Source organism: Oncorhynchus mykiss, chromosome 3 (genome assembly GCF_013265735.2).
Source record: "Oncorhynchus mykiss isolate Arlee chromosome 3, USDA_OmykA_1.1, whole genome shotgun sequence".
NCBI classification, from domain to species: domain Eukaryota; kingdom Metazoa; phylum Chordata; class Actinopteri; order Salmoniformes; family Salmonidae; genus Oncorhynchus; species Oncorhynchus mykiss.
In genome coordinates this window covers 62,089,374-62,102,557 of record NC_048567.1, presented here as the reverse complement: position 1 = coordinate 62,102,557, position 13,184 = coordinate 62,089,374, and the positions used below count along the sequence as shown (strand labels likewise).

Genomic DNA, 13,184 nt, shown 5'->3' with positions numbered 1-13,184 from the left:
ATTTTCTTTATCTAAAGCAATAACCTTTAGCTGTTTTCTGTGTCTTTTAAATCACTGCAATTACGTTTTGGCAGTGTTCTCAAACAAATGTAAGGGTAATTCAAGCTCTGCTTCTTATATAAAGGATTACATAAAACAATGCACCCCTCCCCCTCAGAACAGTGATATAACCAGTGCAATTCTAATGAAGATGAAACAACTAGGTCTAGGTAGTCTATTACCATACCTGGATAGTCTCTCTAGTCAGATATATTTCTCTAAAACATAGTGTAACGATGATAAATGTCAGGTTGTTACATGAACTGAGTGCCCGGCGATCTACACTGACGTTAAGTGTTAAGTGGTTATGCAATGTTGATATGTTATACAAGTGAGCCATTTAATGGACCAATAACGTTTCACACTTACCGTCACGTGCTTCGTTCGGCGAATCATCATAGCTGAATTTGAAGTCGCTAACTGAGCAACAGTATGGAGTACGGCGTGGACCAGATACTTTCATTTTAATAGTATTTTGGCATCAATTGTTATAACCGAACAAGAAAAGTTTGAATGTCAAGACCCGGGCAGAGAAACTAACTAAGCTTTCCAGCAACAGTGAGCGCGAGAGGTTAGCCAGCTAGGGAAATTAATTGGGTTGTTTCGGGTCTTACATAAAAACAGGTAACGTGAAATTGCACTCGGAACTTTGCTCCACAGAACGTTACTCCCAGGAAACCGTCCTTTTGCCTTTAATGACTTAAAGCCTGCCAACCTCCGATGAAGGATTTGAGTTGCCAACAATGTTTAGCTGACTAGAAGTACATACCTAGCGTTACTTGCTGTTATTTGGGGAGGCGTTATGCCGTTGTCAGCCAAACAAGAGGATTGACTCGACGTTTAACGTTACTTCCTCAGTTCGTGAATTACTGAACTGGTTTATTCAGCAAAGCTGGGTAGGTAAATAGGCATTACAGTGCTGTAACACAGAGTCCGAATATATCGGGTTTGAAAAACGGGAAGTCTACATACAAACTAATTTGACATTTTAGCAAATGACTGGTGCGAATTCTATTCGGCTGTCGTGTAACGAGGCCTCTTAACCAGCTCTTCTCTTGGAAAACGACACGAATCGTTCACTATGGCACATGCAACGTTATAGTCTGACATTTGGGAAGTCTACATACAAACTATTTTGAAATTTCAGGAGTCACCAGTTTGGTGCGTATTCAATTCGGCTATCGCGGAACGAGGCCTAACCAGCTCTTCTCTTGGAAGACGACAGGAGTCTTTCACGATGGCACATGTACCCTTATAACGTTAGTCTGACGACGTTTTGTGAGAAGGAGTGTTTTTGAACACAGTTTGCTATGTGTAATATTCCAAGATGAACATGGAGACGGTAATCCAATCTCACCAGTCGGCGCAGTTTGTCCACCCGGTATACGACCCTGGAGCAGCGGGTATATGCCCTGAAATGCTCGAGGTGGCAGAGGAAGCAAACCGGGCAGGTGACTACGACCTTGCTGCGGAGATCTATAGTTCTCAGCTGGCGGACCTCCAGCATCCAGACCGGGGCCTCTGTTTGCGCAAAGCTGACGCTTTGGCCCAGACCGGGCGGATAGCAGAGGCGCTTGACTCGTACTGCACCGCGGCCAACATTGGCGAACTTCGGCCAGGCGAATTGCAGCTTCTGGTTGAAAACATAGCACGGACTCTTCGCGAGAAGGAGCTAACGTTAAACATTAATTCGAAGGCAACGAGTTGTCATAATAGTGGGAATGGAAACGATGGGGTTGAGGCCGATGGGACGTTTGAGGAAGAACCCTTGGACTTGTTTTCATGCCGCCTTTGTAGGTGTTTACTGTCAGAACCAACCACATTGGAGTGCGGCCACACGTTTTGCAAACATTGTTTAGAAGAAGAAACTGTCAAAGACTGCATACAATGCAAACATAAACTGAACAAAAAAGACGGACAGATCCTGTCCATTGGGTTTAGAGTAAACGTCATTCTCAGTAGTTTGTTGGATAAATGTTTCGACTCTGAAAGTAAAGCCAGGAGACATTGGATAGAAGGCGAGGGCTCACGAAAGAAGCACGATTACACTGATGCCCTGGACAAATACAACAAAGCCGTAGAACTGGGTAAGATAATGTAACATTTACAGTGAGTTTGACTAAGCAATTGTCGAATTCATATGTTTTAGAACAGATTGTGTATTTTATGTTTCCCTTTTACCTATTTAAAACCAAATATCTGGGAGTCTAGATTACCTACTTTTCACTACTCCGCATTGTGACTTGCCTAGTTAAATAAAGGTTACATTGTGTCACCGATAGTGGGTGACACTGTACCCATTTCAGTTCTCGAAGAAATCCTTTCATAAACCCAGTAGCCCCCCCCCCCCCCTTATTGCCAAACCCACATTCTACTTCTTCTGAGTCACATAGCCCATGGATTTATTTAATAATATTCACACTGGTTGTGCTGTTAAATTAAAAATGACTGGACTACGTGTTGTCTTTTCCTCACTGGCTATGTAGAATAAGTAGGCCTTTTATTGGGACATATTACATTATTGGATGTAAGCATGTTGGCATTTGTCATGAATCTTGACCTGGAGGCAGCTCTGCAGAATGGTCACTAGCTAACATTTTGCACCTTTTAAAGCCAAAAAGCAAATAGTTTTTTGTAGAATTGCCTCCAGAGCAAGATTCATGACAATAAATGACAATAAATGTCAACCTGCCTTAGGCAACATGGTCTCTGAAACATTTAGCAAGCTAGCTTGCTGTTGGTAGCTAATTTGTCTTTGGGTATAAACATTGGGTTGTTATTTTACCTGAAATGCACAAGGTCCTTTTTTTCTGGATCTTTTGTAGAATTTTCACCCATTTTGAGTCACACACAATTGTGTGTTTTCTACTCCAACAATTAATCCTCAGATAAAAGGGGAAACCTAATTAGTTTATAGTAATCTCTCGTCCTTCAGTCTTATTATTCTGTGGACTTTATATGGTGGTTGGCAACCAACTTTGACTGGAATGTGTACTTCAGTTCATCTTTCAATCACCCACGTGGGTATATGCTCCAAAAAAACAATAAGGAGATGGGAGTGGTGGGACTTTCAGGGCGTCAAATGGAACCACGTTCTATTTTTGCGCCTGGCTACGCATACGCTCTCTAGCAGTTTGGATGAAATGATTGAATAACATGTATGTGTAAATTTATTTAGCAAGACAGGCAGTGTGGTCAGCATGTATGCTAGCCTGGCAGACACGCGACCCACGTTTCTACACAGCCAGCTGCAAGGACGTAGAGAGGCTGGTTTTAGCAAGATTACAGTTACTCTCCATTAGCGCCCTTTTTACACCAGGTCAAAGAAAGTTATTTGCTTACCAGGTGATCCAGCATATGATTTCTAAGATGATATAATGCTGCTACAAAAGAGACCTATTTTTTTAAACATTCATTTAGTTTTGCATTTATTGCTGATTTTAAATGTAACCGTATTTCAAACCATGTACAAGTCCATTAGTATATTGGCATTTGGTAATTGTTGCATATTATTTGCTCCAAACACAATCAAAATGCAATGTTGTACGTTATGGCATCTGTTATTTAATTCCATTGGTGAGATTGTGTTGCATATGGAGTTGTGTGTGCAAACAATTCCGTAATGGATTCTTGCCTGGGCTTTGTTTTCTCTTGTGATGGTGCTTGTTGGCCTCCTTCCTAAGTTTTCGGCATTCATCTGTCACGCTGTATTACATACCTGTGTTTCAAATGGTGAAATAAGTTGCTTGTATTTCCTCGAGTGGTATCACCTGCAAAATGGCCATTATTTAACCCAGTAAAAACAAGTCCTCTTTTGCAACTCCTGATGTAAGTTGGACTCTTATGAAAGCTTTACCATGACAATTAATGCATTACCCTTCTCTCTAAAAGACACTACATTTTAAATCAAAGGGTAGTCCACTACTATTTTTTATTATTCCTAAGGTATGTTAAGGTATTATTCATTTACGTTTTCAAATTCACTCCCCTTTTGAATGAAAAACAGTATTTACCACAGACAGGCCCCAGTTAGTTTTATTTTCTCCAACATGCTCCACGTGTTTCTCATTTTAGGCAAGATGCAGGCATGCAGGTCACTCCTAAAGTCTACTTGTTAGATTTTACTGCATAGTCGGAACTAGAAGCACAAGCATTTCGCTACACTCGCATTAACATCTGCTAACCATGTGTATGTGACCAATAAAATGTTATTTGATTTAAAGTTGAAACACCAGGTCAGCCCTGGACAGTTCACTCCATATAGATGGCCAGGAGTTGTTTTCCCCAACCTTGTGACCTGAGTTTTACCAGGATAAACTTGGGCCCGTAATTAGCCTAACTCCCTAGAAAAAGCTTCTGTGCTGACCCTTACTACAGAGAGAGCTTTTAGGCATAGTCAGGAATGAGAGCGAGCCAGAGTCAGAGGCCCTTTGGTGCTTCAGTAGAGGCCGGCGCAACAGCATAGCACAGAAGCTCTGACTGACCCCATTATTTTTGCTTTAATGTCAGCTACTGACCTGCTTATTTAAGTCAGGAGGGGGGGTGACGCAGACTGTTTTTACCCACAGAGGCGGCATATCATCCACTGAGCCAAAGATTCATAAACTTTTACATGTTAAAATGCCGTTTTTTTTCTCCCCAATTTCGTGGTGTCCAATTACAATCTTGTCTTATCGCTGAAACTCCCCAACGAGCTTGGGAGAGGCTAAGGTTGAGTCATGCGTCCTCCAAAACATGACCCACCAAACTGCGCTTCTTAACACCCGCCTGCTTAACACGGAAGCCAGCTGCACCAATGTGTCGGAGGAAACACTGTTCAACTGACGACTGAAGTCAGCCTGCAGGCGCCCGGCCCACCACAAGGAGTTGCTAGAGTGCGATGGGCCAAGGACATCCCCTAACCCGGATGACGCTGGGCCAATTGTGTGCCACTCTATGGGACACAGCCTGGGATCGAACCTGGGTGTGTAGTGACGCCTTAGACCGCCACGCTACTCGGGAGGCCTCAACTTTTTACATTTGAGTAATTTACCAGATGTTCGTATCCAGAGTTGCTTATAGTAGTGAGTGCAAACGCCATGCTCTACCAACTGAGCCACACAGGACAGAATCATTCATCAGGAATAGAATGTTGACCCTCTCTTCTCTCCCCTCCCCTCCCCACTAGCCAGAAGGTTGTTGCATGTCATTGTAGACCTATTCCTGGCACAGACTGCATGGTCGACTATGGTGCAGTATTTTGATTCAATGGAAATGCTCCGGTTTGGTCCAGTGTTCCCTACTCATACTGTGTGGGGTGAATAACATCCAATGTCGAATTACATTTCTGTAGAAAAGACACATTAAATAAGTTGACATATTGTTGCATAGTACCTGATACTGTTCTTTGTGGTCTTGTATACACTGACAACATTGTACCTGTGTGGAAAGGTGTAAATTACATTTTGTCATTCTTCCTGTGTTCTCTCTGTTCTACAGCGCCATCTATAGGTAGGCTACTGGGACAGCGTGCTGAGCTGCACATGGACAGTAGGAACTACAGCCAGGCCATCCAGGACGCAGAGAGCTTGTGCAGACTCAAACCTCTCTGTCCAAAGGTGAGAGAAATTGATATGTAACTCAATCTACCTAACCCAGCAGAGTATAGACCTAGACCACCAGATGGTGTCTGAATATCTGTCTCTAGTCGTGTCATGAACTACCCATCACATCTCCACAACCACAGTCTGACCCAGTCTGCACCCAATACATACAGTCCTGAGCATGTATAGTGTATGTGTGAAAGTATTATCGGATGCTGCCAAGTCTGTTCGTAAGTGAGGTTGGATGCTACAAGCTTGTGTATGTTAATATGCAAATTATAGCAGCTGATACACATGCAAAATAGATCATATAGACCTGAAAACCAGGCACTAGTGTCAATAGGGAAGAGCTTATGTTGACCAGGTTGAAGAGCCCCTGGAAATATAACCGAGGGGTTATGACAAGAATGACCTTATATTCCCATGTTTCCTCTGTTTTTAAATGGTTCTCTCTTAGGTCGTTTAGGGCGCTCACTGAAACAATATTCAGATTATAGATGATCAGTGTTTTGAATATACACTGCTCAAAAAAATAAAAGGAACACTAAAATAACATATCCTAGCTCTGAATGAATGAAATATTCTTATTAAATACTTTTTTCTTTACATAGTTGAATGTGCTGACAACAAAATCACACAATTATCAATGGAAATCAAATGTATCAAGGTCTGGATTTGGAGTCACACTCAAAATTAAAGTGGAAAACCACACTACAGACTGATCCAACTTTGATGTAATGTTCTTAAAACAAGTCAAAATGAGGCTCAGTAGTGTGTGTGGCCTCCACGTGCCTGTATGACCTCCCTACAACATCTGAGCATGCTCCTGATGAGGTGGCGGATGGTCTCCTGAGGGATCTCCTCCCAGACCTGGACTAAAGCATCCGCCGACTCCTGGACAGTCTGTGGTGGATGGAGCGACAGTCTGTTGGTGGATGGAGCGAGACATGATGTTCCAGATGTGCTCAATTGGATTCAGGTCTGGGGAACGGGCGGGCCAGTCCATAGCATCAATGCCTTCCTCTTGCAGGAACTGCTGACACACTCTAGCCACATGAGGTCTAGCATTGTCTTGCATAAGGAGGAACCCAGGGCCAACCGCACCAGCATATGGTCTCACAAGGGGTATGAGGATCTCATCTCGGTACCTAATGGCAGTCAGGCTACCTCTGGCGAGCACATGGAGGCCCCCCAAAGAAATGCCACCCCACACCATGACTGACCCACCGCCAAACCGGTCATGCTGGAGGATGTTGCAGGCAGCAGAACGTTCTCCACTGCGTCTCCAGACTGTCACGTCTGTCACGTGCTCAGTGTGAACCTGCTTTCATCTGTGAAGAGCACAGGGCGCCTGTGGCGAATTTGCCAATCTTGGTGTTCTCTGGCAAATGCCAAACGTCCTGCACGGTGTTGGGCTGTAAGCACAATCCCCACCTGTGGACGTCGGGCCCTCATGGAGTCTGTTTCTGACTGTTTGAGCAGACACATGCACATTTGTGGCCTGCTGGAGATCATTTTGCAGGGCTCTGGCAGTGCTCCTCCTTGCACAAAGGCGGAGGTAGCGGTCCTGCTGCTGGGTTGTTGCCCTCCTACGGCCTCCTCCACGTCTCCTGATGTACGGGCCTGTCTCCTGGTAGCGCCTCCATCGTCTGGACACTACGCTGACAGACACAGCAAACCTTCTTGCCACAGCTCGCATTGATGTGCCATCCTGGATGAGCTGCACTACCTGAGCCACTTGTGTGGGTTCTAGACTCCGTCTCATGCTACCACTAGAGTGAAAGCACCGCCAGCATTCAAAAGTGACCAAAACATCAGCCAGGAAGTATAGGAACTGAGAAGTGGTCTGTGGTCACCACCTGCAGAACCACTCCTTTATTGGGGGTGTCTTGCTAATTGCCTATAATTTTCACCTGTTGTCTATTCCATTTGCGCAACAGCATGTGCAAGTTATTGTCAATCAGTGTTGCTTCCTAAGTGGACAGTTTGATTTCACAGAAGTGTGATTGACTTGGAGATACATTGTGTTTAAGTGTTCCCTTTATTTTTTTGAGCAGTGTACTTTAGAGGTATAGTTGAAATGCCATCAGAATATTTCCTACTCACTTTGGTGTTTCCCTACTCAAAACACCCTCTTGTCTGTTTTTTCCCAGGCCCACTACATCAAGGCCTCAGCCCTGAGTAAAGCCAACTACAATGATGAGGCCTTAAAAGAGTACTTCATGTGTGTAGCGCTCAAGCCTGATTGGATGACGGTGAAGCTGGAAGCTCAGAAGGTAATACACAAGTTTAAAAAAAACTTTTGTCCATTTACTTGCCCCTTAATGTCACATATCAATTATATAAAAATGCAGTATTACTATGTACGATATGACAGTGTAAATCTGTCTTTATGCTTACCAGACCGGATTAGTTTAAAAAAAAAATCCTGCTCTGCTCCACACTAGGTGATGATGCAATGCCCCCATTCCAGCTGTCTTAGCTGGGGAGCTATTCCAGGCCTATCCCCTGCTGTCACTGTGGCCTGTTTTAGTAGCTCCACTGCTGTTACATATTCACTGCAATATGTACTGTCCGGTGGTGTAAAGTAAAAATACTACTTAAGTCGTTTTTTGTGGTATCTGTACTCTATTTATATATTTTTTAAAACTTTTACTTCACTACATTTTCCCTAAAACCCAAAAGTACTCATTACATTTTGAATGCGTAGCAGGACAGGAAAATGGTAAAATTCACACACTTATTAACATACCCTACTGCCTTTAATCTGGCGGACTCACTAAACGCACATGCTTCATTTGTATATTACGTTTTACTTTGATACTTAAGTATATTTAAAACCAAATACTTTTACTCAAGTAGTAATTTACTGGGTGACTTTCACTTCTACTTGAGTCATTTTCTATTAAGGTATCTTTACTTTTACTCAAGTATGACAATTGGGTACTTTTTCCACCACTAGGTCTGTAACTATGTCAAGACAGTCTGTCCAGTTTGAGCCATTGTCCTGTATTTCCACCATATTCCCTTTTAAACTCTGGGTACTAGTTATAAGCTACTTATGAATGCTATGACATTGTATGAGCGTGTTGACTGACAGTGTGTGTTTCTGTAGCTGCTTAGTGAGCTGTTCTCGTCAGCGTTTGAAAAGGACGGTCAGCCCACTCCCCTACATCCCCTACAGGGTGGTCCCTCCACTCGCCGCCTCAAGCCTCCCGCCCTGCTCAGCTCTCTACACCCCCCCACCACCCGACAGAGGCCTGGCTGCTCCTCTCAGGTCGGCGCACACACACACACACACACTTACCTCCCCACACACCTACTTCTCATAGTAACTCCACTCTTCTCCTCTCCAGGACCCAGCGTTTATTGCAAGTAAGAGTTCTCCTCGCGAGGGTCCCTCCTTCTCCTCCAAACACCCCCTGTCCCCCAGTAGCGAAGCTGAGAAGCCTCTGCTAGAAGACGCCAAGAGCCTGGCCAGTGTCCTGGCTGCCCTACCTGCCCCCCCAGGAGGCCTCAAGAGGAGACATAGTGGGGACAGCCCAGCCTTCAACGCCCCCTCCAAACTGCCCAGACCAGATGAAGCCTATTCCTCCTCTCAACCTCCTGCTGCTTCCCCTGGGAGGAGGACAGTGGCTGCAGACCTGCTCGACAGTAGAGATATGGAGTGCTCCCTCTGTATGAGGTAAGAGGACCACCAACCACCAACCACCACACAATTATGCATTTACGATTAGCCACTCAGTGTTTGATTTTCAGTCAATACTGACAATTACTTCAACTGATAAAGCCTATGTTATTGTGTTTCCTCCAGGCTGTTCTATGAGCCCGTCACCACCCCCTGTGGACACACCTTCTGCCTCAAGTGTCTGGAGCGCTGTCTGGACCACAACCCCAATTGCCCTCTCTGCAAAGAGAACCTCTCAGAGGTAAACACACACACAGGAAGTAGCTGTACTCTATATGTGGATAGATGGCTTAAGGCAGACCTGGTGATTATGAAAAATGATGGCTTAGGGCTGACTGTAATACAATATAATTTCTGTTCTGTGTTTGAGTGTCTTGAGGGATGGTTTAGCGTGACCAAAAAAAGTTAGCACAAAGCTTCCTCCGACACAGAGAGTGAAGTAGTATATTGGGACAATATATAATTTAAAGGATAATTCACCAAAGACATGGATGATCCAGTAGGATGTGAATGTAACATCCTATTCCTCTGTGTTCTGTATAATACCAGTATCTGGCCACTAGAGGGTACAACAAGACGCTGCTGATGGAGGAGGTGCTGCAGCGTTACCTTGGAGATGAGCTGGCGGAGAGGAAGAAGATCCACGAGGAGGAGATGAAGGAACTGTCGAAGTGAGTCTCTCGCACTCACAAACGCATTAGCACACAAACACAGATTTGATCACTTTACATAGCTATTGATTTTATGGTAAATTAATTGCGTAGTAGCATCGTCAGTGAGTTAACTGCACTTCAACAGTCCTGCTTTTTCAGCTAATTGCTGACCAATCTCATATCCCTCCTTACACCCTAGCTTGAACCAGGAAGTACCAATCTTTGTGTGCACCATGGCCTTCCCCACCATCCCCTGTCCACTGCACGTCTTCGAACCATGCTACCGCCTCATGATCCGCCGCTCCATGGAGACCGGAACCAAGCGGTTTGGCATGTGCATCGCTGATGAGTTGAAGGGTTTCGCTGACTATGGCTGCATGCTGGAGGTCCGGGATGTCAAGTTCTTCCCCGATGGGAGGTCCGTGGTCGACACCATTGGAGTGTCCCGCTTCAAAGTGCTGAGCCACGGTCAGAGAGACGGATACAACACGGCCAAGATTGAGTACCTGGAGGATAAGAAGGTGTGTGTACTGGCTAATGCTGTGTGTGAGGAAGGTTTTGCATACATGTGGATACAAAGAGTGCATTAGAGGTATTTGGATAGATCTTGATAGATATTCATATCCTCACTTTTGTAAGTTTTGTGTGTGTGTGTTTGATATGTGTATGATTGGAGTGTGTATGTGATCCTCAGTCTTCCATCCCAACCGTGTGTGTTCCATTGTATGTGTACTTTGTGTGCTAACTGCATTATATATTTTGTGGTCAGGTGGAGGGCCAGGAACTAGCAGAGATGCAGAAGCTTTATGTCTCTGTGTACGACCAGGCCAGTGGCTGGTTCACCTCCCTCAAAGATAACATGAAGAGCCAGATAATCAGCCACTTTGGACACTTGCCCGGGAAGGACCCTGACCCACAGGTATGACACTAACCTAACCATTACACACACACACCTGGTGAGAATCACACTTGTATGCCATATAGGGATTGAATGGGCTGCATTTATCCCTCCCTCCAGAGTAATCCCAGTGGTCCAGCGTGGGCTTGGTGGCTGTTGGCTGTGCTGCCTCTGGACAACCGTGCCCAGCTCACCATCCTGGCCATGCCCTCCCTCAAGGACCGCCTCATCGCCATCCGCAGGGTCCTTATCTTCGTCACGCGCAAGAGACCCCGATGACCGCTCAGCCGCCACCACAACTGCTAGGACCATGCATGGTCATTCACTCGTTCATTAAACCCACTCATCAGACTTGATATGAGAGCAATGTCTTTGACTCCCTTAGACATTAGGGTTGACTGAATTATGTCACGCTATCTCTCAGCTTCCTCTGTCCCCTCTCTTAGGGAGGGAATAAGAGGTCAAGATAATAGAACTGGTGACTGTCATGATGCACCAGAACTAAGCTGACCACATAACTGTGTCGAGTCCATGATGGTGTGACTTATCCAATTTTCTTAATATTGTAAATTTAGTATAAAAACATATTTAAAAAAGACCTGACACGTACCAAAAAATAATTTGTATGACTGAAAAATAATACAACACCGATTGTATTGGGTTGTCTTTAGTTTGGATGTTATGTTTCTGTTCAATCCCTGCTGACTATGGTGAGAGACACATGTAAGACCCAGAGAGATAGAAACCACCGAATGGAGTAGAAGGTCTACATATGAGAATGTGCTCCTGTTTAAATGGCTTTTCTGCATTCATTTCTACATGACTAGGGAAATAGATGCAGAACCGTAAGCCTGCGTCTTGCCCAGGCATGTGCCCCAATAGAGTGGTGAAGGAGTAGTGCATCTGAAAGAAATGCAAAAGAGTCCTGAAATTGGTATGTAAGTAAATGTAAGAGATTTGGGGTTAAACTCACTTATTGGTAGACATAATCTAAATGCAACTTTTTTTTTACATTTATTTTTTACTTTCAGTAAAATTAAGACATTTAAAACAATTTCCCTACTGTAACTTGACATTGTTTATGAACATGTAATCAAACTATGATAATCTGAATGATAGTCCAAAACAACAATGGTAATGTATGTACTGTAAGTGTCTTTGGGAAGGAAATGGGGTTAAACTATTCTGTTTCATGTCTTGTTTCTCTTCTGCTATATATATATATGATGTATGGTCAATGTGAATTGGAGGATTTAACTGTGATTATCAATGTTAACTCTCTGAGGCCTTTACAATGTCTTATTTAAGTGTATTTAGTTGTTTCTCCTGATCTGTATGACATGTGTAGCTCCTCTTTTGGCTGGTGTTATGACTTGTTTATTTATAAAAGAAGATATAGCATTTTTTTTCTGGAAAAAGAGATGCCTGAGATGTATTTGGTTTCTGATTGTTTTCCTTGAAGTGTTCAGAAAGAAAGATTTCGCTATCGTCATTTCATTGCGATGTGACATTACATGACCGAAAGTATGTGGACACCTTGTTGAACATCTCATTCCAAAATCATGGGCATTAATGTGGAGTTGGACCCCCCCCCCTTGCTGCCATAATAGCTTCTACTCTTCTGGGAAGGCTTTCGCAGCAATGTTCCAACATCTAGTGGGTGGCTTGCTTCCGTTCAGCCACGAGCATTAGTGAGGAAGAACTTGACTGGCCTGCACAAAGCCCTGACCGCAACCCCATTGAACGCCTTTGGGATTAATTGGAACGCTGACTGCGAGCCAGGCCTGATCGCTAAACATTAGTAGTGCATTAGTACATTAGTGCACTTTGGAAATCTGTAGTGAGTGTTGAAACCGAGGACAGACTATTTTTACTCGCTACGCGATTCAGCTCTCCGCGGTCCTGTTCTGTGAGCTTGTGTGGCCTACCAATTCGGGGCTGAGCCGTTGGTGCTCCTACACGTTTCCACTTCACAATAACCGCACTTACAGTTGTTGGCGTCTTATGACGGTGGCACGTTGAAAGTCACTGAGCACTTCAGTAAGGCCTTTCTAATGCCATTGTTTGTCTATGGAGATTGCATGGCAGTGTGCTCGATTTAAAAAAATATATTTTTATTTTTATACATCTGTCAGCAACCGGTCTGTCTAAAATAGCCGAATACACTAATTTGAAAGGGTGTCCACATACTTTTGTGTATATATAGTGTCTCTGAAGAGGAAGCTGAACCAACTTAAGCCACAGTACAAAACAGATTAAGAGCATGTTGAGGAGACCGAGAACGTTACATGCAAATGACTCATCGAGGAAGATAAATCTCAAGT

The 13,184-nt window shown here is 44.1% G+C and overlaps 1 protein-coding gene across 1 annotated transcript; it reads left to right on the top strand.

The window, feature by feature from the left end:
- Positions 1-434: 434 nt before the first annotated feature.
- On the top strand, positions 435-12,295 carry LOC110520328 (LON peptidase N-terminal domain and RING finger protein 2). Its single transcript, XM_021597575.2, has 10 exons — positions 435-2,126; positions 5,518-5,636; positions 7,775-7,897; positions 8,737-8,898; positions 8,978-9,306; positions 9,436-9,550; positions 9,859-9,980; positions 10,162-10,483; positions 10,732-10,881; positions 10,981-12,295. The coding sequence occupies exons 1-10, from the start codon at positions 1,367-1,369 to the stop codon at positions 11,137-11,139; spliced, it is 2,361 nt and encodes a 786-aa protein (XP_021453250.2). The 5' UTR covers positions 435-1,366; the 3' UTR covers positions 11,140-12,295.
- Positions 12,296-13,184: the final 889 nt, after the last annotated feature.

Excerpts from the sequence above, each read along its gene's own strand:
- LOC110520328 (XM_021597575.2), top strand. The coding sequence starts at position 1,367 with ATGAACATGGAGACGGTAATCCAATCTCACCAGTCGGCGCAGTTTGTC. Across the intron at positions 9,551-9,858 it reads GCAAAGAGAACCTCTCAGAG|TATCTGGCCACTAGAGGGTA; the intron begins GTAAACACACAC and ends GTATAATACCAG. Across the intron at positions 10,882-10,980 it reads GGAAGGACCCTGACCCACAG|AGTAATCCCAGTGGTCCAGC; the intron begins GTATGACACTAA and ends CCCTCCCTCCAG.